Raw genomic sequence first — 24,677 nt, 5'->3', positions numbered from 1 at the left:
TGCTGCAGTCTCGAAGTAGCTGTAAAGCACTAAAAGCCTCTCTGTAGGACTGTATCTATTTGGGATCACGCGTTTGAGACCATGGCTAACTATAGACAGCATCCACTAAAACGGGGTCATTTTATTCTGGCAGCAGAGAGGGTTTGGGACTGCCTTCGGGACTGGGGCACTGCAGCGAACAGAAAAAAAACCAACACACAATTTGCGTGCATGTAAAACAAAAAGTCTAATCCAGCTGGCTTGATGCAAGGCGGCACAACACAGTGTGAACACAACTTGAAAATGGCAGCAGCTGCCACAGGTCCAGCAGCGCAATGCCATGCCGACTGTCACATTGCTCAGGCTCTTGCGAGAGGGTAGCTTGACAGCCGCGGGACTTGGTGACATATTTTGATGTAAGTATAACACTGTATCGTAGTTACGTGGTATATGCCGATTACGTTAATAGTGTATACCTATTAAGGTTTGCTAATGTACTACATTTCAATAAAAAGCAATTTAAAAGTACAACGCTTGTGAGCTTGGTGTCTCTCAAAGTACAGGAGGCTGAGAGCATCGCACAGGAACTCCGGCGCAGACCTCACAGGGTATTGTAGAACAACACTGCTAAAGGATCCATTTTCAGAGAACATTTTTCCTACTCTATAGAAAACACCGATTTATTTGGCTATACCAGTGCCTAGAAATCTGAGGCCATTAAAAGCCACATGGCTCAAAGTGGCACGTTAGCATCTAGGAAACACCAGCCCACGTTCCTGAAGCGTTTGCCACCTGGAAGGTGCCAAGCCACCCCCCAGTCCCAGGGTGTGTGGGGCAGCATTTGGGCATCTCTCCGTCACCCGCTGCCCCGGGGACCAGCACCGTGCTCAGCCCCTTCCCGCAGCAGATCCAGCACTCAGAGGCCAGCACGCTGCTCCCACACAGAGCCATGCTATCACGATGAAGGCAGAGCCTTGAAAGCTCAGCCAGCTAATAAATATTTATATTACAGTAGCGCACAAAGGCTCCAACCGGGATTAGGGCAGTGCACTAACACAGAGGATAAATCATCCCAGGGCTGAAGGATTGATGGCCTAACGAAAACACGGCATTCCCGCCTTCCTGGGAGCCTGGCAGTAAGCAGGGGGATGGTAGACGCCAATATTTTCTGCTGTTGTGACACTTTCATTATTTGTGGGGAGATTCTCTGATGGTTATTAAAACAAAAACAGAGGCCAAGAACCGGGAAAGCACCATGCCTCCTGCTCCACTGCTGCAGGAACCCACCGCAGGCTTGAGTGCTGGCCACGACAGGCTCCAGCTCTGCCAAAGGAGAGGATCAAAATGAAGCCAGCAGCTGGGAGGAGGTGCAGGGTCAAGCCTGAGCTGCCAGAGGTGCTCAGCAAAAAAGGGTAAATGTCCTCACTTTTCCCCAAAGCAGCGGTGGAACCGCTGGCGGAGTTGGAGCCTGTTCCAGGGCCGGGGCCGCAGCGCTGGGAGCCGCCATTTGGGGAGCAGGCCACAGCCCCACAGAGCCACCTGTGGAGCTGTGCACTGGTAAATTAGCGTGTACAACGGGAGACAGCATTTAAATAATCCCTGTTAGTTAATGTCAATGGATCCCACAGGGCTGCAGGGGGAGATTTTTTACTGCCTGGTGTTAGTATGTAAACATTAGTATGTCAAATTATAGGTGTCCTGGCAAAGGTCCCCAGTTCCCAACAGGACAGCGGCGAGGGCAGTGCCTTCTGCAGCACACAGCTCCCTGCAGCCGCTGAGGTGCAAAGAACGGGAACCGGAGGAGCGGTAAAGCAGGCAGGTAAATCCCACCGCACGATATCCGGGAGCAGGATTCGAACCCACGACCTCCTCGCTGCGGAGCCTGCGGAGCGGGCCGCGGCGCCACGGCGGCAGCACGGCACCGCCCCGCTGCCGTGCGGGGCCCGGGCCGCCAGGGGGCGCGATGGCGGCCGGCGCGGCCCCGTGACCGGGCGGCGCGGCGGGGCCCGGCCGCTCCCCCTGCGCCAACCTCCCCCCCAGCGCTCCGGCCGGGCCGGGCCGGGCCGAACCGAGCGAAACCGGCGCCGGGCCGAGCCGCCGCCATGTGGCTGGGGCCCGAGGAGGTGCTGCTGGCCGGCGCGCTGTGGGTGACGGAGCGGGCCAACCCTTTCTTCTTGCTCCAGCGCCGGCGGGGACACGGCAAAGGGGGCGGCCTCACGGGTGAGGCGCGGCGGGGTTGGGGGCAGGCTCCGGCCCGGGAGGCGCTGAGGGGCCGAGAGAGGCGCGGGGCTGCGCGGGGGTTGTGGGGGACCCGGGGCGGGCGGCGTGAGGGGGCCCCGGCCTTCTCCGGGACACCCCCGGGCGGCCTCGGCCCTCCCCGCCTGGCCCGGGAAAAATTGGGTTGGGATAAAGGGTTTTTGGGTCACTCAGGTGGCCTCGGGTCCTTGGGGTGTGCTTCATACCCCCCAAAAAAAGGTTTAGGTGGGGGAGAGCAAGGTGTGGTTTGTAACGAGCGTTGCTGTGATACTCGCAGACATCGCTGTGGTACTCGCGGCTATCGCTGCGATAGAGGTATCGCTGTGGTACTTGATAGAGGTATCGCTGTGGTACTCGCCCGTATCGCTGTGGTACTCACAGATAGCCCTGTGGTGCTCCTACATGTCTCGGGGACGCTCACGGTGCTGTGCGTGGACGGAGGTGAAGTCATGCGGTAACTGACAGTCATACAGCTGAGCGGCAATGGGTGTGTGTGCCTGGTATCCATGGCTGGGGACAGGGACCGTTAAACGAACATAACTGTGACCAAGGCACGATGTGAACGGCAACAGAATTCCCTCCCTTCTCAAACACCCTGTTTATGTGCAGAAGTCTGCACAGTTATGTAAATAATAAAAAGGTGCCTGTTGCGTCGGTTGAGTTATGCACAACCAGCCTCATGTATTGGCCTTGTGGACCAAATACAAAAAATACAAACTACAGAAATGACACAGTTGATAAACATCCTGAGCGTATTTCATCTTTTTCACAATACTTAAAGTGGTTTTGAATTACTCTCTTATGTAACGTGGTTTGTGTAATTTTGTGTGTGAGCATATAAATGTATTCTGGAATTTCCCAGTTTCTTTACAAGGAGAAGTCACTCTTGGCGCTGCTCTGGACGATTAAACATTTAGACTGATCTTTTCCTAAGTGGTTGAAGCTTTGAGCCAGTTTACTTCTTGAGCAAGTCCAGCCTGATGAGAGTCTTCTCCAGAGCCCCTGCGTGCTGGGAGCCGCATGACCTCCTTACAGAGCTGTACAGCTGCAAGTTCACATCTGGGAGTTAGAATGTAGATATTCAGCCAAGCTAACAAGTTGTTTAAATCACTGTTGTACTCAAGTTCTTAAACGTGTCTTGTTACTGGTGCATGTGTCAATAAATATGACACATCCAGTGTTGTTATAGAAAGTATACAAAATGAGTTTTTAATCCATATTCTGCCAACAACTATACACAAGATACCTAGAGCCAAAACAAATTCTGTTGTGCTGGATGCATATGTATTTGTTTTAAGGATTACCAAACCCCATGTGGATGGTCTCTGGATGATCTTGTTATCTGTGGTACTTCTCTTGAAGTACGCTCAGTGATAGGTCCTTAATCTATTGTTTGCTTTTGGGTAGCTGAGGGGGATAAGGGGGAGGAGGAGGAAGTTTCACAGATAGTGAAAGATACAGATGAGTACAATTTGCTCAGGCTCACACAAAACGTAGGGAGGATGGCAGGGAATCAGGCCTGGGTCTCCTGAATAGCACTCCAGAGGAGCAACTGTGCTCTCTCTCCCTGTTTTAAGGTTAGAAAATGAAATCATGAAGATGTTGCAAAATTAATTTATGCTAAAGGTGCTCGTAGTACATTATATAGAATTAATAAAACAAAGTATCATCTTAAATATTTGATTTAACTAGCAAATTGATGTAATTGAAATGAATGGATTTGCTTTACGAAGTCTAGTGGCGGACAGCATTTACTTTTGAAAATGCCTGCCTTTGTATTTAACATCATATTAAAAAAATAACTTCTGAATTACCGAATTTCGGTTCTCTACCTGCATTCTTTATTTAATTGAAGTGCCTATAGAAGCATCACTGAAACCTGGGAGTACCAGTTTTCTAGAACTATTTGGTTCCATTTTGGAGTGGACCTTGCCTTCTGTTTGCATAGGTGATGCTGAAAGATACGGTATTGAAAACTTTCATGTTCTAGTTCAGTGGCTTAAAAATCAGTTAGTAGCAGAAGCACGGAGATTCTGGGGACTTCATATTCTTGTTGCAATCATTTGGATGCAGTGATGAAAGATCTTAGAGGCTTATGGGATTATTGCCCGCACTGAGGACGAAGCTCTGTTTTTCAAAAAGTATTTTTCAGGCAAAGTTAATCTGAAGACGTTCCACTTTAACTGTCTCTCCTATTTGTCCAGATCCCATGGAGAAAAATGCATTTAGTTTCATTATAAAACTCTCCTAGGAAGGCAGAGGATCATAATGAGGTTTAGTAGTTATTTAATTGCCATCTAAACTTCAGCCATTAACAGTGAGATTACCTTTGGTGGCTCATAGGTAATTTGCTTTCAGTGACTGGATTTATGTCTTTGTTTTCTTGACCAAGTACCATCACAGGGTGCATAATAAGAACACTGGTACTTTTCTGTAGTGTCAGTGATGTATTTTTGCTTAACCCAATTCTTTGGTTTGGTATTGCATTGCTTTAATATCTGTATCTTTGCTCCCTAGGTCTCCTCGTGGGAACGTTAGATGTAGTTTTGGATTCCAGTGCCAGAGTTGCCCCGTACCGTATTCTGCACCAGACTCAGGACTCTCAAGTGTATTGGGCAGTAGCGTGTGGTATGTATTGACACGACTCTTGTCAGAGGCTGGATTCATGGTGATCAGTTACCCACATAGGAGTATTCTTTGACTGCTCAGGAAATTTTGGTGGGGCAATGGGTGATGCCAGAAACGGCAAAACTTCTTGGTGTTGTTTAAACTATAGGTTGTGAACATAAGGCTCTGTGAAAGCTTCCGTTTCTGCAGCTGTTATGAAATTTGTATCTTCCAAGATATATCGGTTTGTAGGGTCATAGTGGATTGCTCAGAAAATAAAGCTGTGATGACAAAGATTGCTGTGGGATAATGAGTGCTGTGCCAAAACCTGCTTACCAGGAACAGAGTACAAATGGGAACGTGTAAGGTCATTCAAAGTGCCAAACACTCTTGTGGAAATCTTCTTAGTGTTTTGATCCTTTTTTTTTTCTTCCGCTATTTCTGGCCTGTAATAGATGTATAGCTGTAGTATATCTGTAAAATATATTAATATATCTTTTTTAAAACAGCAAGAATTCTTGGCCTCTTGTACTTGACAGATGTAACTGCTGCGTTGGAATATTGTGGTACAACCTTCTGGTATCCAGTGGTGAACTTTGCTTAAGGCTTTAAGTCCTACTGGTTGCTGGAAAGAAAATATCTTAAGACATATTTGTTAGAGTGACTTTGTTTACAATAAGCATCTTCACTTCTCACTTTGTGGTTGAGAAGTAAAAATCTGAGCATGAAGTAATTATTTGCTAAGCCTACAGATGTTGAAACCTTGTTTTCCCTGTTCCCATCTTGTCCCCAGGCAACCAACACAATATTCGCCCTTGCAGAGCTGCTTAAATTCAGCAGGAGAGAGCTTTAGAAATTGCTGTGTTCCACAGAAACTCAGTTTCCCTTTTGACGAAGGAGGAGGCAGAGAAGAAGAAAACAGGAAAATAAGATGGCAGAACAGAAACTGAATAGGAAAAAAAAGAAAAAAAACAAAAAACAGAATATTTAGTAGCCACACATGGTGCAAATCATTCTGTAGTATCTTGACACTCAGTGAGTGTGTTTTTGTACAATTTCAGTAGCGCATTAGCTGATATTCTCAATATTTCAGTTACTTTGAAGTAATGCAGCATGGTAGAATGAGATGGGCTATATAGCAACTGTATGGAATTTGATAAATTATTATACTAGAATAAATACATTATACTCATCCAAAGTACTGTTTTTAATTATATCATATATTCTCGTGTTACTGTCAGAAGAAGAGTACTGGCATTCACTTGAAGTTATAAAATTTACATGGTTCCCTAGGTGAAAAATGTCCATCTTTAATGTATGGTTTGTCATGTGTAAATACTAGGGGGCAACGTTCTGGTTATGCATGCAGCTTCAGCGTTCAGCACTTTGTTCTTAGAACTCTTCGTAGGAATTGCAGAATTTTAGTCATTTTGTGTATGTTATTCTAATGTTGTTTGTAGAAAAACCTCAACTATTGAGACCTGTCTTTTAGCAGTTTGTTTGCTGTCGCTTGGTGAGAGATGCAGGTCATGAAACAAACTAGAAGATGAGATTTATTCCCCCGCCACTACTGCTTGTCTGTTGGTGTGTTTGGTTGTTGTTGTTGTTTTTGATGACCAAAGCATCCTGTAATTGATAATTCTGCGCTCTTACAATTAGCCATTTTATATTATTCCAAATTAGTTATGCTTCAAAAACGATGTCAAATGGTTAGAATAAACATCAGGTAAACTTACATACAAAAGCAGAAGAAACTATATTTGATGTCTAATCCATGGACATGTACACAGAAACTCGAATTCGTAATCCTGCAGTCCTCTGAGACAAGACAGCTTATTTGCTTCTAGTTTTTGGTTTCAGGTTCTGGGGTTATTTTTGCTTATGAAACCACAGATGAGCTGGGGTTTGGTTTTGTGGCCAGGTATCCAACTACGAATACACAAATATTGTTTCTTTGCTGAAGCAGCCTCTTAAAAAAGAAAGTCAGGTAGAGCAGTAGCTTTAGGGGATGTTGGTGTTTCCTGCTGTTTTCTCCATTGCCATCGTTAACCACATTGAGGGGTTTAATGTTCTAGCAGAGAATTTGAGTAGTGAGAGGCATGTTATTAACATTTTTACATATCCCATTGCTTTTGTTTGAAACTTCAAAAGGTGAATCTACTGGAATTTGGCAATGAGAAACTTACAAGTGTCTGACTTGCAAATTCAGTTTTGTCGGCGTTTAATGTTGTTTCTTATCTTCTTAAAAAATTAAATTGCTTTTTTATTTCTTCTGCATAAAAGAATAGAGTAATAGCCGTTGATAGAGGTGAAGAAATCTTTTACTAAACATAAATCTCTGAAACAATTAAGGGAACAAAACGTTAATGAAAGCAACTTTTTATAGAAGAGTTCATTAAACTGGCTACACAGCGAAGCTTGTCCTCTGTGAACCTTGTGGGCTATATGGTTAAAGACAACTAACAGTTTGATACAAGTTTTGCTGAGACCTTTTTTTTCTTTAAGAAAGCAAAGAACATAGCATCTGACATTTGAATACTTTGGTTGCTTTTTGTTTTGTAATTGTGTGTTCTCTGCTGCCCATGAAAAATGAAACCCCTTTGTAGGTGTAAAAAAGTTTGATTGTTCTGAAATTTCAAGTTTCTTCTGAAAGTTCATTATTTTTATCCTAGACTATTAGGAATTAAAAGAGTACTTCTTCTGTGGAGCGTAAGAATGCTTTTTGTCTGGAAAAAAAACAAACACTTTGCTGTGTAATTGCAAATAGGATGATGTGTTGGTAGTGTGCTTATTATCCTCAGTGGCAACTGAGACATTTCATTAGAAACATAATGGTGTGTATATAATATCCTCAACATGTATACAATTGGTGTGTTCGATGTTTCATCACTGTTTGGTAATTATTAATTTACTGCTATAAACTTGGAGAAGAAAAGAGCTTGTTCTAATTTCTTTTTTTCTTTGCTCTTCCCTTCATCTTTCATCCCTTCAACTAGGGTCATCTCGTAAAGAGATCACAAAGCACTGGGAATGGCTGGAGAATAACTTACTGCAGACTCTATCCATCTTTGATAACGAAGAAGATATCACCACCTTTGTCAAGGGCAAGATACATGTAAGGGACATGTTTCCCTGAAAGACTTCTAGATCCTGATAAAGAATAGGGAGGTGGTATTAAGAACTTTTTTACCCTTGGGAGGGAGGAAGCAAGAGCTCCATTGCAGAGCTTCAGACATACATTTGAAATTGTCATGAAGTGCATACAGTGTTGTCAGCATGACATTACGTCCATAACACTGGACAAATGTTGGGGGGGGGAGGTTATGGGCAGTAGATGTCAAGGAAGAGCCTACTTAGGGTAACTAATTAAAATCTCATCTCTTGTTATAATTCTTGCGAACCTCTGATACAGTGTTAAACTAAAGCTGATCTAGGAACAAATATGGGGGAGAGAATTCTAGTTTGTAAGCAATGCATTTGTGTTCCCGTGATGGTCTAGAGGCCATCTAGGATGTAAAGGAACTGAACCCTAACTTCCATGGGCGTTCAGACAGGTGTCTCTGCTTGTTGTGCAGTTAACACACTTCAGATGACCAGCCCACAGATTCTGCAGAGTAGAAACTTAACGTGCAGTTTTTTTATTGAACAGAAGCAGTCTGAGGCTTTTCAAATACTCGTCAGGTTTCTCTGTAGTTGCTGTGTGTCTGTGTGCGAGAGAGATTGTGGTAATTTGTTTTTCCTTCTGGCCGGTCAAGATCTGACAGCTTGCAGAGTTCAGTGCTTCCTGACAGATGATGATCTTCCTGTTGAAGAAGCGTGTTTGCAAGTGAAAACAGACCAGTTCTCCTGCAGGGTGTTCAAAGTGTTACCAGACCAGCTGTGAGAAATGCAGTCAAATGTTAGATGTGAACACTAGCTGCGTGTGTTCAGGAGCAGATCAGCTCGTAGACTCCCAGGCTATCTGACTGCTCTTTCTACATGTCTACTGTTTCTCTAACTTGACAGGAGAAATGTTGACTGCTGCGTTCTGTTTCTTCTTTCTGTCTTCCGGATTGCTGCTGTGACCTTTAACTGTATATTCTGTCTGTCAGCAGGCATTTCTTATCTCTGTGTCTCTCCTCCCACGTCCTTCAGGGAATCATTGCTGAAGAGAACAAGAATCAGCAGCCCCAGAGCGAAGAGGATCCAGGTAAATTCAAAGAGGCTGAACTGAAGATGCGGAAGCAGTTTGGGATGCCAGAGGTGGAGAAGTTGGTCAATTACTATTCTTGCAGCTATTGGAAGGGGCGTGTACCCCGGCAGGGATGGCTGTACCTCACTGTCAATCACCTCTGTTTCTATTCCTTCCTACTGGGCAAAGAGGGTGAGTTATAAGCTTACTAGTTGTTTTCCTGCTATTTCCCATGATCCTTTTGATGTGGGTGATCTTTCATGGGGACTTTTTTTTTTTTTTTAAGCTGAATGGTATTTTGTTTTGTTTTGTTTTTTTTCTCTTTAGGAATCCTTTGAGCTCTGGCTCAACTTGTAGATCAGTCCTTACACTCATAGGCACTTCAGTGAAGTTTAAACTGCCAGGTTGTACAGCTGGGCTTTTACTTCCACTGAATTAGAGAACCAAGCAATTTTTTGACTTTAGTGAGTTTTGTTTGGGAACCACCACCTAGTATTTACAAAGCTTAAACCCCTGAGTACAAAGTTAACTTGCTAGAAAGAAAGAATTAAAACGTGAGTAATTGTAATTGAAAGCATTTAATGGATAGAAGAGAGTCCTTTGGAGCTGCATTATTTCTAGTCCAGCTATTCCCAAAGAATATTTCCAAGTATTTTTGGAGAACCCAGAAAAGTATAAAGAAAAGAAATGTGCATGTGTAAGAGGAGAAAAATACTGCTACGTTGAGAGCTTTCTTGCTGCTTGAGCTTCATTTCTGATTTTTGTTTCATCTCAATTTGTAATAGTAGCTTTTTTAACTTTTTTTTCCTAGTGACACTGGTGATTCAATGGGTGGATGTAACCCAGCTAGAAAAAAATGCTACACTGCTGTTCCCTGAGTGCATTAAAGTGAGCACAAGGGACAGCGAACTTTATTTTTCCATGTTTCTTAACATCAATGAGACCTTCAAGTTGATGGAGCAGTTGGCTAACATAGCTATGCGGCAGCTACTGGATAATGAGAGCTTCCTACAGGACAAGTCCCTCCCAAAGCCCAGGAAGCCTCTTAAGAACATCTCTGCACTAAAAAGGTGTGTGTTTCCAGCAGTGAGAAGAGAAGACAGAGGAAAGGGGATTGTAATAATAAATCAGCATTACTGTGTAGCTCTCAGGTGCCCCTGGGTTTTTCTCACTCTAGGCAACGCATCACTTATTTCAGTCATTAGCCTTCTGCCTGTTGTTTTTTTCCATCCCTAATTGGTATTGAATTCACATAAACCCTCATGTCTTTCTCATGCATGAAGGTACAGACTAGAGGCTCTCAGAAGGACTTTTCAACTTCAAACTATTGAAAATCATATTCAAAAAAGAAAGTGTGAAAGAAGAAAATGACACTGTCCCCTTGGCCTGAAGTTCAAAATTTATAAAAATAAATAAATATGTTTATTGCAAAAAATCCTTCCACTGGGGACTGTTCTTAACGGTTTCTGAATCTGATGTAACATTTCAGTTTCCCAGATTTCTGTTCTGAGATGCGCTTGCCTATTTTATCTTGTATTGCAGGACATACCTTGTCAGTGAAGCATGTCTGAAGGCTGAAAGAGGAGTCAGATAAGGGGTGGCATCTCAGTTAGAGAAATGAATAGTAAGAATTCACAGCACAGTCTGGAGTTTGTTACTGGAACGAACACTTATGCTAGTGTTTGTGTGGGTTTTTCAAGTGAGAAAAAAAAAACTCTTGGGACTGCTCTCTACTTTTCCCCAGAGACCTTGATGCTCGAGCCAAAAATGAATGTTACCGTGCCACTTTTCGGCTGCCCAAGGATGAATGCCTGGATGGACATACAGACTGTACGTTGTGGACACCGTTCAACAAGATGCACATTCCTGGCCAGATGTTTGTTTCCAACAACTACATCTGTTTTGCCAGCAAGGCAGAGGAGGCTTGTCATCTCATCATTCCTCTCAGGGAGGTGGGGATTTCTTAGCTGTATATTACTACAGCCTTTTATCTTTTTGTCTGCTTCTGGCTTTTGTGTCATGCTTTGCAGATAATGGAGAATCTGCTAGATCCAAATGTCCTGTGCCCTTGTCTTTGTCTTCTAGGTGACAATAGTTGAGAAGGCCGATAGTTCCAGTGTCTTGCCCAGCCCTCTGTCCATCAGCACTAAAAGTAAAATGACCTTCTTCTTTGCCAATCTGAAGGACCGAGATTTCTTGGTACAGAGAATCTCTGACTTCTTGCAGAGAACACCATCCAAGAAACCATGCGGCAGTGACAGGGAATGGAAGTGGAATTTGGGTGATGCTGGATGCGAGGTACTAAGGAAATAGGTGGGAGGAGCATTTGTCCACCTTTCAGGTGGACACTGGGATAGTTCTTGAAGGATGATATAAAGGAAAAGCCAGGACTGTAGCCGCCTCTTCTCTACCACCTCTGTCTCCGGTCTGGCAGATATGTTTTGTATGGCTAACTTTACAACAATAGAAATATATTATGTTTTTTATCAAAGTAAATGTTTGCATTTTCTAGGAAGTTCCAGAGTTGCCTTCCAGCAGCCCACTTGCAGTTAGCCCCACGTCTGCTCTCAACAATCGACCTGTCAACTTCTGTGCAGGAGAGGTGCCAACAGCCTCCCAGGGACTGCTCAAACTTTTCAGAAGAAATTCTGAGGAGCTCTTGGGACCCAAAGGGGTAAATGATATTTTGACTTAGAGCAATTAACTATAAATAGTGTTCAGTAGGTAGCAGATTTCCTGTCCTGTTCTGAGACTCTATAAATGCATTTTCTCCCTAGCTTCTGTCACCTCTGCAGTATCACTGTCTGTCACCATGTAGTGCTGCATAGATGTAACCTGACCATCAGCTTACTGTATCGGGACTGAAATACATGAGTAGAGGCTGAGAAACCTGTGTTACTGTGCTTTTGGGATACAAATTAGTATCTGTGAAGAACTGCTTTTCTTCACATCAAAGCAGTAGAGAACTGGGGTCTCTGCTTCCTAGACAATCATCTTAGACCAAGGTTCTTGCATTTATGTAGAGATTTGCAAGGTGTAATATCATTGCACAGCCCATGTTGCTGTTGTGGAGACAACTTAAAGCAGGTCAGAACTGATTCAGAGCAGTATAGATTAGCATGCACCCTTTTATTCAGCAGGAAGAAGAAAATCTTTAGGTGTCACAGTGCATTTCTTTCATGAAATGGAGGCCTGAGTACCCAGAAATCACCTGTTATGCAAATATAAAAATGCTTTGATCTCCTAAAATGGCTTTGTTTGTTCCTGTGCAGGCAAAGGAGAAGATGAAGGAAGAGTCTTGGAACATTCATTTCTTTGAGTATGGGAGAGGGATGTGTATGTATCGCACTGCCAAGACTAGGGAGCTGGTGCAGAAAGGAATTCCAGAGAATCTTCGTGGAGAGCTGTGGCTACTTTTCTCAGGTAGGAGGTTGTGCTGGATACTTTGGCAGCTAGCAGAAATAAGTGTTCTGCACATCTCAAGGGAAAAGGTCTAAATCACAGCTCATTTCAGAAGACATAAATCAGAAGTTAACTCCACCTGAATTATTCTTCATTGTGGTTTTGGACAAAAATGTGGTGATTGCATTATTAGGATGACTTTATGAGTGTAGTCGCTCTTTGATCAATTTTGTCTGAATTTCAGTGTTGGGACCTACACTCTAACCTGATGCTTTAACAAAGAGTTTGTTTCTATACTTTCATATCTATTTGTAGTTGCTGAGTTCGTGTAGTGCTTCCTGGATGCCTCTTCTCTGACGCTGTGGGCATAGAGTCTGTATTCTGAAGCACAAGAAGTGATGCAGTATTTTTTTGTCATTACAGGGGCTTGGAACGAGATGGTCACTCATCCTGGTTACTATGGAGATCTTGTGGAAAAGTCAATGGGAAAGTACAATCTTGCTACAGAAGAAATTGAGAGGGATCTGCACCGTTCTATGCCAGAACATCCTGCCTTCCAGAATGAGTTGGGAATTGCTGCCCTCCGGAGAGTCTTAACAGCTTATGCATTCAGAAATCCAACAATTGGGTACTGTCAGGTAAGAAAGAAGTCTTAGACTTATTAGCCCCTGCGTGGTTACCATGACTGTATTGGATCTTTTCAGCAGTTCTTTGTTCAGTTTCAAGCTTTTCCTTCTTGCTGCCCATGTGGTGGAAAGAAGTGATATTGCAAGGATCTCTTAATTATCCTTTGGATACAGCGTTTATATAGACTTTGCACATTTCTGTTACATGTGGTGACACATTCTTTCGGTAGTTTTTCTGCTGGAGCTCTCCTTACTTCAAGAAAAGCATCTCCTGGTTTCCTTGAAATGAGCAATGAAATTGAGTGAATGGCGATGCACATGAGCAATATATCACAAATGAAGCCAGTTGCTTGTTTGCGAAACTACTCAGGAGAAATTCAGATTTGTTTTGTGTATTGCTATGCCATGAGAGGTTCTCGTTACATTGTTCTGTTACGATCAAAGCTTTTTCTGAAAACTTTGAAAATCATATATGGTCATGTTTATTAACAAAAGTGCTTCACAAAGAGTAGTTACATTATCTGCTGCCTCACAGAGGAACTGAAACAGGAAGGTTAATTGTCTCAAGGTCACCTAGTGACTCAGATACCAGTAAAAGCTGGAAATAAATCTGACTCTCAGTCCCACAAGACTGCTTTGCTGTAATCATGCTCTTTAAGTTTAGCTCATCTGTAATGACAGAATTTTCATGAACGTCTTCATGTTTCTCTCTCTCTCTCTGTATTTAATGCTGCCGGCACATAGGCAATGAACATTGTTACATCAGTGCTGTTGTTATACTGCAATGAGGAAGAAGCTTTCTGGCTCCTAGTGGCTTTATGTGAGCGGATGTTGCCAGATTACTACAATACAAGAGTAGTGGGTGAGTCTGTTAATTTCATGCTGGAGCCTGGATTTTCAGCTACAGTTCTATCAGCATCTCTCAGGAATATTTTGTTTCTTCAGAATTAATTAAATGCGATGGGTTTTAAAGATGAAGCACAAGCTTGTTCCCTTTAAAGTTGCAGGTATATGATGGAGGCATACAAAGAGACGGTACAGGCTACCAAACTAAACAAGGAAGATGGAGTTGAGAATAATCTCCATCTATATATGTTGTGTTTATTGAGAACAGGGTAACAAATCTAAACAAATGTGTTAGTTTTAGTTCTGATGTTATGAAGCTGATAGGAAATCAAAGTGAGCTCACACTGTTTTGTTTAATAATTAATTAGCTTGGTTATAGTACCATGACCCTGCAAATTCGAGTTCTGACATTGTTCTTGTCTCTTTTCCCAGGTGCATTGGTGGACCAAGGCATCTTTGAAGAACTTACACGAGAGTATCTTCCACAGCTGTCAGAAAAGATGCAGGAGCTGGGAGTGATTTCTACCATATCCCTTTCTTGGTTTCTCACACTCTTTCTCAGTGTCATGCCCTTTGAGAGTGCTGTGGTCATTGTTGACTGTTTTTTCTATGAGGGCATCAAGTTCATCTTGCAGATGTCATTGGCCATACTTGATGCCAACATGGAGAAGTTGTTACAGTGCTGTGATGAAGGTGAAGCCATGACTATTCTGGGCAGGTACCATTACTTGTTCTTATTTATAGCTGAATGGTGATGGTACCCTTTTTAGCCGTCATTCCTTTCTGCCTTATAAGAGAGAGTCTTAGTTCCCATGAATTCCATTACATAGCAGGTCATAGAAATTTGTTTAGGGTGAAACTTGAGCACCAGAGATATTTGCTATTGCTTTCTGCAACAGCTGAAACAAATTTTCAGCTGAAGTATGAGCTGAGGAATCCCGTATTTCCAAAGTTGTTTGCTTTGTGGCATACTACATTCCTGTTTCTCAGTTTGAATTTGAAATCCACAGGGTTGCTTATCCAAAATTCACAGAAGAATTCTAATCCACTATTAAGAACAAGTCCTGGCAAGAATGGCCTTCTGGTAACAGAAAACTTTGTCAAGCAGATATTTCACAAGTATAGGAAATAAAAGATTTCCTTGTTTGAAATGTGAATCTATCCTATTTACAGTAAGATCTTCAGCTTACTGTTGGGAGCCTGCTTTTGAAAAGAATAGATATCCCCAAAATAGAGTGAAAATCAGCTGTCTGTCGGAGATGTTGAGGATAGCATTGTAGGTTAGCTGGGAAAAATTAAATTTTCCTATATGTTTACATTAATAATACAAAGGAGTTAGGACTGATGCATTTAAGATATTACTGCTTTTCTTTGACACTAATCCTGGAGTCTTGGATCTGTATGTTTGTTTGTTTTCTCCACAGGTATTTGGACAATGTAGTTAACAGACAGAGCGTCTCACCCCCTATTCCCCACTTGCACGCCTTATTGACGAGTGGAGATGACCCACCACTTGAAATTGACATCTTTGACCTCATCAGAACATCCTATGAGGTCAGGTTCTGGCTTAGTTTTTGCCTAAGTGATTTTTCTCTTCTAAAATCCCGTTTTATACTTATGCAGCCAGAATTTGAACTGATTATAACTTGAGGTGCTCAAGGAGTGCATGCTCAAGCCATTAATCTTCTTGTTTGGTATAAGTAGAGCCTAACACTTTTGACTATTGTGGATTCCAAAGGGTCTCTCCAGCACCAGTGGAGACTGGCAAAAATCATGAGGTATGCTGCAGAAACATGGAAGCATCCCAGTTCATTTCCACAGTTTTTTCTCACAGTTTTGCTGCTGGTAAAAGGTTTCTGGGGGTTTTAGATCATCTCTGAGGGTCCACTACACTTGTTAAAGAACATGTAATTGAACAGGGATTATTTGTTCTTTAGGAGATGATGCTGACCTGGTCTGCTTTTTTTTTTTTTTGTAGAAATTTAGCAATTTGAAGGCAGATGACATTGAACAAATGCGTTTTAAACAAAGGCTGAAGGTGATCCAGTCTCTAGAGGATACAGCCAAGAAGAGTGTGGTATGTGACTCCCAGATTAAATGAGCTACCAAATGGCATATTAATGCGATGTGTTTTGCTTTAAGAATCTAGAAAGTTTGCCGTGTAGCAAACTTGGTTTTAAGTCACCTAAAAAACTTAATGTGAGAAATGGATTTAGTGGCTGGAATAATGGATTTTCAGTTTTCTTCAGGATCTTCAGTTTTCTTCTAGTTAATCTAATAAAATGGTTTAAAGTGATGGGGCATGATCAAATGAGATACTTGGCATGGAGGGAGATAAAAACCACTTATAGGCCTCGTAATAGTCTCCACTGCCTTACGCTGTCTGTTTTCCTACTTGCCTGTAATCTTTGAGAAAAGCTAGATAGCAGATAATTATTTTTCTCCCATTTAGAGAGTATGTTAGCATGTTGAGGAATTTTACAGAAGGGTTCATGGCCAGAAAGGAGTATCGACATCTATTGCAGCTGTCTCCCACATCCCAGGTGGGGAACCTCGTCCATCTGTTTCTTTTGCTGTTGTTTTTCTGTGCATCTGAGTCTGAAGATAAATTTATCTAATTTATCTAATTCAGATTTTATCTGAAGATAAAAACAAGAGGGAGGAGCAACATAGGGTTCTCGGGGCTGCAGAAATAGGAAGTGATCAGTAATTTTTTTACTAGCTGCTTAAAATGTCAGTGGTTTCTGCTTGACCAGAAACTGTCTTCTTGACCTGTAATCCATAGCAGCGGAAGGTACTGGAAAGATTATGTTTTCTCTCCTCTCTTGTGTCATATCTCCTTGCAGTTGTTTTCTTCTCTTCTTTGTTACACAGATATTTCAGTGAGTCATACTTAATTTGTCTAGCTTTGAAATAAATAGCTCACTCTGTTTTCTCCCTAACTGTAGGTCCGAGCTGTGTCTAGTGACATTGGTTTCTCTATTGAAGAACTGGAAGAGCTGTATGTAGTGTTCAAGGTAAGAACCTATAGAAGTTATAGAGTGAGGAAGAATGTGTTCTGACACAGAACAAATGTCAGAACAAGTCAAAAAGGAAGTAATGATTCTGTTTTTATTCTTGATCCAACTTGTCAGAAGCAGATGTGGGGTTCTGTTATATGTGGTGCAACCGAGACTGGTTCTATTACTAAATGATTCTTGGGGGGCAGAGATGGTCAAACCGAGTTCACAGTGTTTGAATGATGCTTATTTAGAGAGCCCAGTCAAGGGAAAGGAATGTCACACAGCACTTACGGAGCTAGGATTGACTTATACCTCAGTTTTTATTCTCAAGTTTGCCATGGAGTTGCTCTGTAACTGTAAGTGCTTTGCCTCTGTTTGCCAGTGTATGTATTGTTTAAAAATAAATAAAAAAAATACCATCAAACTGCATTTACCAAAGTCACTGCAAATTCAGTTCCACTATGCTATAGATTCAGAGTCCTAGTTCTAAAATCTGCGTGTTCCCTTTGCAGTAAATACCAAGTTTCATTTCATTCAAACCTGAAATAATCTTTTTTGTATTTTTCACTGAAATATGTTCGATATGGTTTTGTGAAATCCCTGTCTCTTCCTTCACATCGTACTATTTTGTAGTGAAATAATGCTAGTAATAATGGTTGAGATAAACAGGGTGTCTGAAATATCTCGTCTCCGCTTAGTTGGTGCTATTCTTGAGCTGTAAGAAAGTCTCCACTCCCACGGATTGTTGTAGTATAATGCAATCTGACCTATCAATCCTTTCCCTCCAAAGGCAAAGTATCTGATGAGTTGCTACTGGGGAAATAATCGTGCTGCAGCTGCCCGCCGAGATCAGAGTTTGCCCTACCTGGAGCAGTATCGCATAGACATGGAGCAGTTCAAAGAGCTGTTCGTCAGTTTGACACCCTGGTCCTGCGGTGCACATACACCTGTGCTGGCAGGACGCTTGTTCCGGCTTCTGGATGAGAACAGGGATTCTCTCATTAACTTCAAGGAGTTTGTTACAGGGATGAGTAAGTGGTATTTCTGGAGATCTTGGAATATTACAAAAAAACACTTTCTGTCCTCTTCCAAACAGAGAACTAAAAAAATAGATGGTGATGTTTGCACTGTCATGGAGGGAGGGTTGGCAGTCTTACAAGATGTTTCAGGCAGAACAAAAGATGCCTTTTTCCTGCTAGAATGTCTCCCATTTTGGGAAACAATAGGTGGCAAACCTACAAGATGATGCTGTGCTGGGGATATTTCTTTGCTGTTTCTGCAGAGGTCTTTATTCAGCTTAGCATTTCCTCATCGCATTGGAACTCATTCTGTTTTGAGCTTGTGTGCAGAGGGTGATTCTTTATCCTAACTGCTATTTTTCTTACTCTTCTGATTTATTTATATTTTTACTTGCAGGTGGGATGTACCATGGTGACCTCACTGATAAACTCAAAATACTTTACAAACTTCATCTGCCTCCTGGTGAGTGATTGCTTCCATATACTGCTACTAGTGGGCATGGTCTGTTCTGACATGCAATAGAAAAGGGATGCCTCATGAGTTTTGCTGATGAAATGGGTAATATCACTGTTCAGTTACCTTGGAGATCTTAACATTTCTTTCTCTGTGAGTACAGCTCTGAATGCAGAGGAGACAGAGTCTGCTTTGGAGGCCACGAGTTATTTCACAGAGGATGTTATGACAGAAGGTAAGGCAACACTTTGTGCCTGTACCTCTCAGTTTAGGTAGGAGTTGCAGCACAAATCCATGTGCTGTGAATGGTGATTTTTGCAAGGCATGGTCTCATGGTGGGCAATATGTTAAGATTGCCAATGGTTTTGAGTTGGCTGCTGTTATTGCATGATGGGAAAGAAGTTCGGAGCTTAAACTGCTGAGCACCCATTTCATGCGGGACACAGCACGCTCTGAAGCACAATCAGAGACTGCTGAGAAGGAGCAGTGTGCTTTTACCAGTTCCTGTCTCTCACCCTGATTTGGGTTTTTCATGCAAGTCTCATCGTCTCTCTTCTTGTTTTTGTTTCTTTCTCTGTGTTTGTCTCTGTGTGGCCTTTTCTTCTGTTTTATCTGGGATATTGTCCCCTCAACCCCTCTTTCTGCTGCTCCAGTATCTCCTTTTGTCTCAGAGCTGGATTTCTGCCTGCCCTGTGAGTCTCAAGGTCAGTCCATGGATTATGTGCACACGTTGAACATGGCTGTAATGCTGATATTTTCTGCCAGCACCAACATGCTATTTTAAATGCTCTGAAGTTGCTTGTGCTCCTCTCTCATGACATTCCCTCTGTGAATAAAGTACTATAAGTAATTAAACGCACTTCAATATATTCTACCTGTTGCGTTTCAACCTTGGCCAAAATAGGTTTTGTCCATCTGAAGTATGGACAAAGTATGTTGTTTGTGCTTAATGTTTACCAAAATGGAATAATGCTCCAAAAAAAAAGAGTTAAATAAAAGGGGTAGTTGCACTGTTTGGTGCTAGATGGCTAACTGAATAAGTCTGAGCTCAGACAAGATTTCCTGTGTAGTCTAGTGACAATATAGGAAGTGAAATTCATAAAGTTAGACTCCGCAAATTACTGCCAAAATGTCTGCTCAGCCCATGAGTAATGGACAATGTAGACATTAGTCACTTACCCTATGTGCTCAGTAGTGGATTAGTTTTTTCCATTTGTTATCTTGCTTTGGATAACTGAACTTTTGTCTTTAAGTCATGTCATTGCTTAGGTGCCTTTCATGTCTGTTTCACCCTTTCTTTTAGAGTTCTGCCATCTCCCCCAGCTGTTTCACCCACTTTTTCAGTGTGGCTTCTTTTTTTCCAGTTTATCCCAACACCCTCACACTTATGTCCTGTGGGAGTGTGTGATCTAGCTTCTATTAAATATATCCATACATGATTTTAATTTGGATATGAGTAGTCTTATTTTCTTCATGTGTTGTGTTGTTGAAAATCAGATATGAATGACTTTTTAATAATTCCATTATTTTTAGAAACCCCAGAAGACAAAGGAAGGAGAAATGACAATGGTCAAGAAAAAGGTAATTTCGTCATAAAGAGACCACATTCCAGTCTTGTTTCTATCACATTATCAACTTCGTTGTCCTTCGCTGTATCATGGAGACCTTTCAAAGTGTCCCGCATGGACAGTGATGAAGTGGGACGTGAGCTGCAAAGTAGCCCTCTCTCATGCCTTACTGCTCTGACTTTTTAGCCTACCAAGATCATAACATTTCAAAATCATGTTTGGTTAGTTATCAACTAACAGAATTCATTTATTAGAAGTCAGGCTAATGCAGGAGTGTTAAGGTTGCAGCCCAGAAGGCCAAGTGTATCCTGGGCTGCATCAATAGAGGTGTGGCCAGCAGGTTGAGGGAGGTGACTGTCCCCCTCTACTCTGCCCTTGTGAGGCCCCTCCTGGAGCGCTGCATCTAGATTTGGGGCCCCCAAAACAAGAAAGATGTGGACCTGGACCTGTTAGAGCGGGTCCAGAGAAGGGCCACAATGATGATTAGAGGCTGGAGCACCTCTCCTATGAAGAAAGGCTGAGAGAGCTGGGGATGTTCAGCCTGGAGAAGAGAACATTCCGGGGAGACTTTACTGGAGCCTTTTAATAGTTAAAGGGGGTTTATAGAAAAGACGGAGAGCAACTTTTTACATGGGCAGATTGTGATAGGACAAAGGGGAACAGTTTTAAACTAAAAGAGGGAAGATTTAGATTAAATGTTCGGAGGAAATTCTTCACTCAGAGGGTAGTGAGAGACTAGGCCTGGTTGCCCAGAGAAGTTGTGGATGCCCCATCCCTGGAAGCGTGCAAGGACAGGTTGGCTGATCTAGTGGGTGGCATCCCTGCCCATGGCAAGGGGGTTGGAACTAGATGCTCTTTAAGGTCCCTTCCAACACAAGTCATTGTGAAGATTATTGCTCTACTGAATTTTATCAGATAAACCAGCAGAAAACAATGCAGCTTTCCTGATAGATGCTTTCCTGAGCTGTCAATAAAACCTGCTTCCAATGCATTTTTTGCTGACGGGGGGTTCTCTTTGTCTGAAACCATTAACCACCTAGCAGTAGTGCCTTGGTCTTGTTTTGCAGAGGAGAAAGGTACCAGTCCACAGGACTATAGATACTACCTAAGAATGTGGGCCAAGGAAAAAGAGTCCAAGAAAGAAACTATTAAAGATCTCCCCAAAATGAGCCAGGTAAGAAGTGAACCTGAAGGTTTCTAGTTAGATGACGGACAGCTTATTGGAGAATTCAGCAGTATGTGGAAGCTCTTTTGCCAGCATGCTCAGTCCAATGCCAGTAGATTGCCTTGCTCTTCTGGTCTGGTGAGCTTTAGAAGCCTCTAGTTCTATACAGTTGCGTTTAATTCTTCAGTGGGCACGTAGCTGGCTATCAAAATGCTTTGTTTCCACCAGTCAAACGTGTTTGATTCTATGCCTTCCAGATCATCTTTTCCTGTAAGACCCGCAATCTTTGTTTTCCCTCTACAGCAGTATGTTTCAGATATGCCATCAGTCATACAAACTTGTTTGGCTTTTTGGTTTTGCATTGCCTCAAGTTAAAGCTTCTTGGTAGAGAGCAAAGAATGTGTTTACAAGAGAGTCTGATGACTAGTGCCATCTTTTCTGTCTCTAATTTCCTTTATGGGTGCTTTTAATACCAGTTTGGAAATGTGTAGAAGCTGACCACAGAAGAGTAGCAGTAAAACTTCAGGTTTTCTCAGGTGTGAGCATGTTAGCATTCAGTTCATCTGGCAGCAAAAATACTGCCACTATTAAATTCCTAGCTGTCTCTCAGTTTAACCTGTACAGCAGAGAGAGAAGAGTTTGCCTGATTTGGACTGTTCTGAATCAGTAAAAGTCACTACTTGACGGGGAGGCAAATAAATGAAGAGTCAGGCAAGGTAGTGCCTGTTGCTTCATCTACCACTGTCAACTTTTTACATCTTTAAGTACGATTTTTGGTCTTTGTCTTTGAAAGGAACAATTCATAGAGTTATGCAAGACCCTTTACAACATGTTCAGTGAGGACCCCGTAGAACAAGAGCTGTACCATGCAATTGCCACTGTAGCCAGTCTCCTTCTGCGAATTGGGGAGGTTGGAAAGAAGTTCTCCAGCAGACCTGTAAGGAAGTCTGAGGACTGCAAAACAAACAGTACCCAAGATCTCGTGAGTGAAGAGGAATCACCAACATCTGAACAGAGTCAGAATTCGGCAGTGGAGCAGCAACCCCAAGCTGACCATGAGGACAAAACCTGCGGAGATCCTCAGCCCGAAAAAAACCAGCAGGAGAACCAAACTCTAGGAGATGGGTCAGGGGAAGGACAAGGCTCTCCTTTGCAGCTGCTATCAGATGATGAAACCAAAGATGATATGTCCATGTCTTCCTACTCCATGGTCAGCACAGGCTCCCTGCAGTGTGAAGACATTGCAGATGACACGGTCCTGGTTGGTTGTGAAGGTGGCAGTGCAGCTGCCAGGTACGGCAGTACCATTGACACTGACTGGTCAATCTCCTTTGAGCAGATCCTAGCTTCCATGCTGACTGAGACAGCCCTCGTAAACTACTTTGAGAAAAAGGTCAACATTCTCCAAAAGATCAAAGATCAGAAGAAGGTGGAGAGGCAGTTCAGTTCATCCAGTGACTACGAACTTTCCTCCGTGTCAGGGTGAACTCAAAGCGGTAATTGTCTTTGGGAAATAAAACAGGGAGATAATGTGGCAGATGGCAGGATGGTTTGATATTTTGTGTTTGTTTTTTTCTGTTGTTGTTGTTCTTTAATCAGAGACCAGTAACTACACAATTATGATAGATTCTGATCGATATGGGGCTTCAGACAGTGACTGCTTTGTGTAGGTGCTTTTTTGGCTACTTGGGCTGGCAGAATTAGATTTACATTCTCAAGAGCCATTAGAACCTAATAGCCCCTGACAGACAGAATTACCACCGTAAATTATGCATGTCTGCCTTTTGCTATCTTTTATTTTAATGAAGTTTTATTTCAGACAGTAACTGCTCCTTGCCTGCCCTTGTTTGCTGTAGGTTCCTGGGTAACTTGCACAGCAGATGCAGCCTGGCTTGAAACCATGCTCACATCTGGCTGCAGTCTGAAAGCTCATGCAGTGTCCTCAGGTGCTATAGGACCCTGACCTATAAACAGTCTTGTAAGTTCTTCAGTGCTGTTCTGTGACCCAGCAGCTATAATGCAGATGTGTCCCACTGCTCCCAGCACTCCAAGATCTAAACACAAACATTCTCGGATCTGCTGGTTTTTTTCAGATGTGATTTGGCATTTTCATAAGATACGATGACTTTTTTCTTATTCAGCATTCAGGAGACGGTTTTCAGATAAACTCGGTTTTCTAGCTTTTGCTCTTCTAATTTGTTGAAAGCCACTGTTTTTAGTTCGTCTGGGAAGCCACAAGCTCCTTGACTTCAGTGCAGAAGTAATATTAAGTCAATCAATGGGCCCGTGACGGTTGTAAGGAGGAGAGAGTATGTTCCTGACGTACAAGTCAGTGAATCAGCCTCAGCATTGCAGATCTGTGGCACACCGGTCTGCTGGATTTTCCCTGTTGGTACAGAAAATACTCATTTTCGTGCTGAGTCTCTTTGTTTTTTTATTTTTTCTTTGCTAACTAGCCATGGGTCCAATTTTCAGAAAGACTCCTAAGAATACTGTGATCAGTCAGCCCTTGCAAGTGCTGGGGATAGGAAGGTTTGCAGGAGTGCTGTGCCACCTGCAGCTGCTGAGGGTGTCCCTTCTGAACATCTCGTGTACAGTGTCTAACCACAGACGTGCTCGTAGAAACTGCTGCACATCAGAGGGCATTTACACCTGAAGAGGAAGACGTCAAAGCAGTGTGGTGCTCCGCCATCAGCCCGTTACGGGAAACCCGAATAGACTAGATCTCTTTCCAGTTAAGGAGGTTAAATAACTGGGAGGCCGAGCGACTGCTCTCTAAATCAGCAAAGCCCAGAAGAAACTAAGAGTTAGCCTTCTGGTAGCAGGGCATCCGCTCCGAGGAAGGAGAATTAATGCTGTTTGTACAGCTAAATTCATCTCAGTGCACAAGCATCTGCCTCGAAGGGCCAGAGCGAGAGATGCTGGTGCTCAGCAAGAGCAAACCCCGCACTGAAGGCAAGGTTTGCTACAGCTTGTGGCTGGCAGTGGGAATATAAAGGCTGGGAAGGACGCGTGTGGTCGGATGTTCCCATGTAACACTACTCGGTGTGCTACTCAGTGTTAATTCCCCCTCGTGACGTTCTCTCTGTGTATTCACAGCTCGTACGTATTTCTTATTTTCCTGCCTCCTCTGTCCTGTAGCCGGAGAGCAGCCATGAGTAAAACCGCTTTTACTAATTATTCAGTAATTTATTGTAATTTTTTTAAAAGTACAAATTCTACATGTGATTTTACACTGTCTGTCTGTCTTACCTGTCATGTACTCAATAAACGAACCAGAACCCTGTGGGCGGCCCGGGCTGCCTTTTTTTCTCTTGCTTGGTCCCTGAGCTCATTGAACGGTGCTTGGTCCTGGGCCATGGCAGTAACCTTAAAGGGCAGACTCGGTGGGGCTGCAGCCAGGCTTTATTATTATTCCGTCTGTTTATTGATGTGTATTTACTTACCGCCGTGGGGCTGGAGTGAATCTCTATTATTAGTAGTAGTATTGTTATAATAATTATTATTATGTCTATTTATTTACTGCTGGGGCGGGGCTTAGCATACCTGGGGGTGTGGGGTCGTGAGTTGGGGGCGGGGCTT

The 24,677-nt window shown here is 42.8% G+C and overlaps 1 protein-coding gene across 3 annotated transcripts; it reads left to right on the top strand.

Moving 5' to 3' along the window:
• Positions 1–1,945: 1,945 nt before the first annotated feature.
• On the top strand, positions 1,946–24,381 carry TBC1D9B (TBC1 domain family member 9B). Of its 3 annotated transcripts, XM_035570918.2 has the most exons (22): positions 1,950–2,199; positions 4,753–4,863; positions 7,839–7,957; positions 8,977–9,205; positions 9,825–10,083; positions 10,758–10,965; positions 11,099–11,311; positions 11,526–11,687; positions 12,286–12,436; positions 12,839–13,053; positions 13,786–13,903; positions 14,320–14,605; positions 15,312–15,441; positions 15,866–15,964; positions 16,836–16,904; positions 17,680–17,920; positions 18,306–18,371; positions 18,526–18,597; positions 19,016–19,066; positions 19,896–19,943; positions 20,998–21,104; positions 21,889–24,381. In XM_035570918.2, exons 1-22 carry the CDS (start codon positions 2,082–2,084, stop codon positions 22,579–22,581), a joined length of 3,765 nt encoding a protein of 1,254 aa, XP_035426811.1. In that variant the 5' UTR covers positions 1,950–2,081; the 3' UTR covers positions 22,582–24,381. The 3 variants fall into 3 exon arrangements, with proteins under 3 accessions (XP_035426812.1, XP_035426811.1, XP_035426813.1); XM_035570919.2 differs by lacking the exon at positions 19,016–19,066 and having other exon boundaries at positions 1,946–2,199; XM_035570920.2 differs by lacking the exon at positions 7,839–7,957 and having other exon boundaries at positions 2,161–2,199.
• The last annotated feature ends 296 nt before the right edge of the window (positions 24,382–24,677 follow it).

Source organism: Cygnus atratus, chromosome 14 (genome assembly GCF_013377495.2).
Source record: "Cygnus atratus isolate AKBS03 ecotype Queensland, Australia chromosome 14, CAtr_DNAZoo_HiC_assembly, whole genome shotgun sequence".
Classification (NCBI taxonomy): Eukaryota; Metazoa; Chordata; class Aves; order Anseriformes; family Anatidae; genus Cygnus; species Cygnus atratus.
The sequence above is the reverse complement of the archived record's forward strand: the minus strand, read 5'-3'. Positions and strand labels throughout refer to the sequence as shown.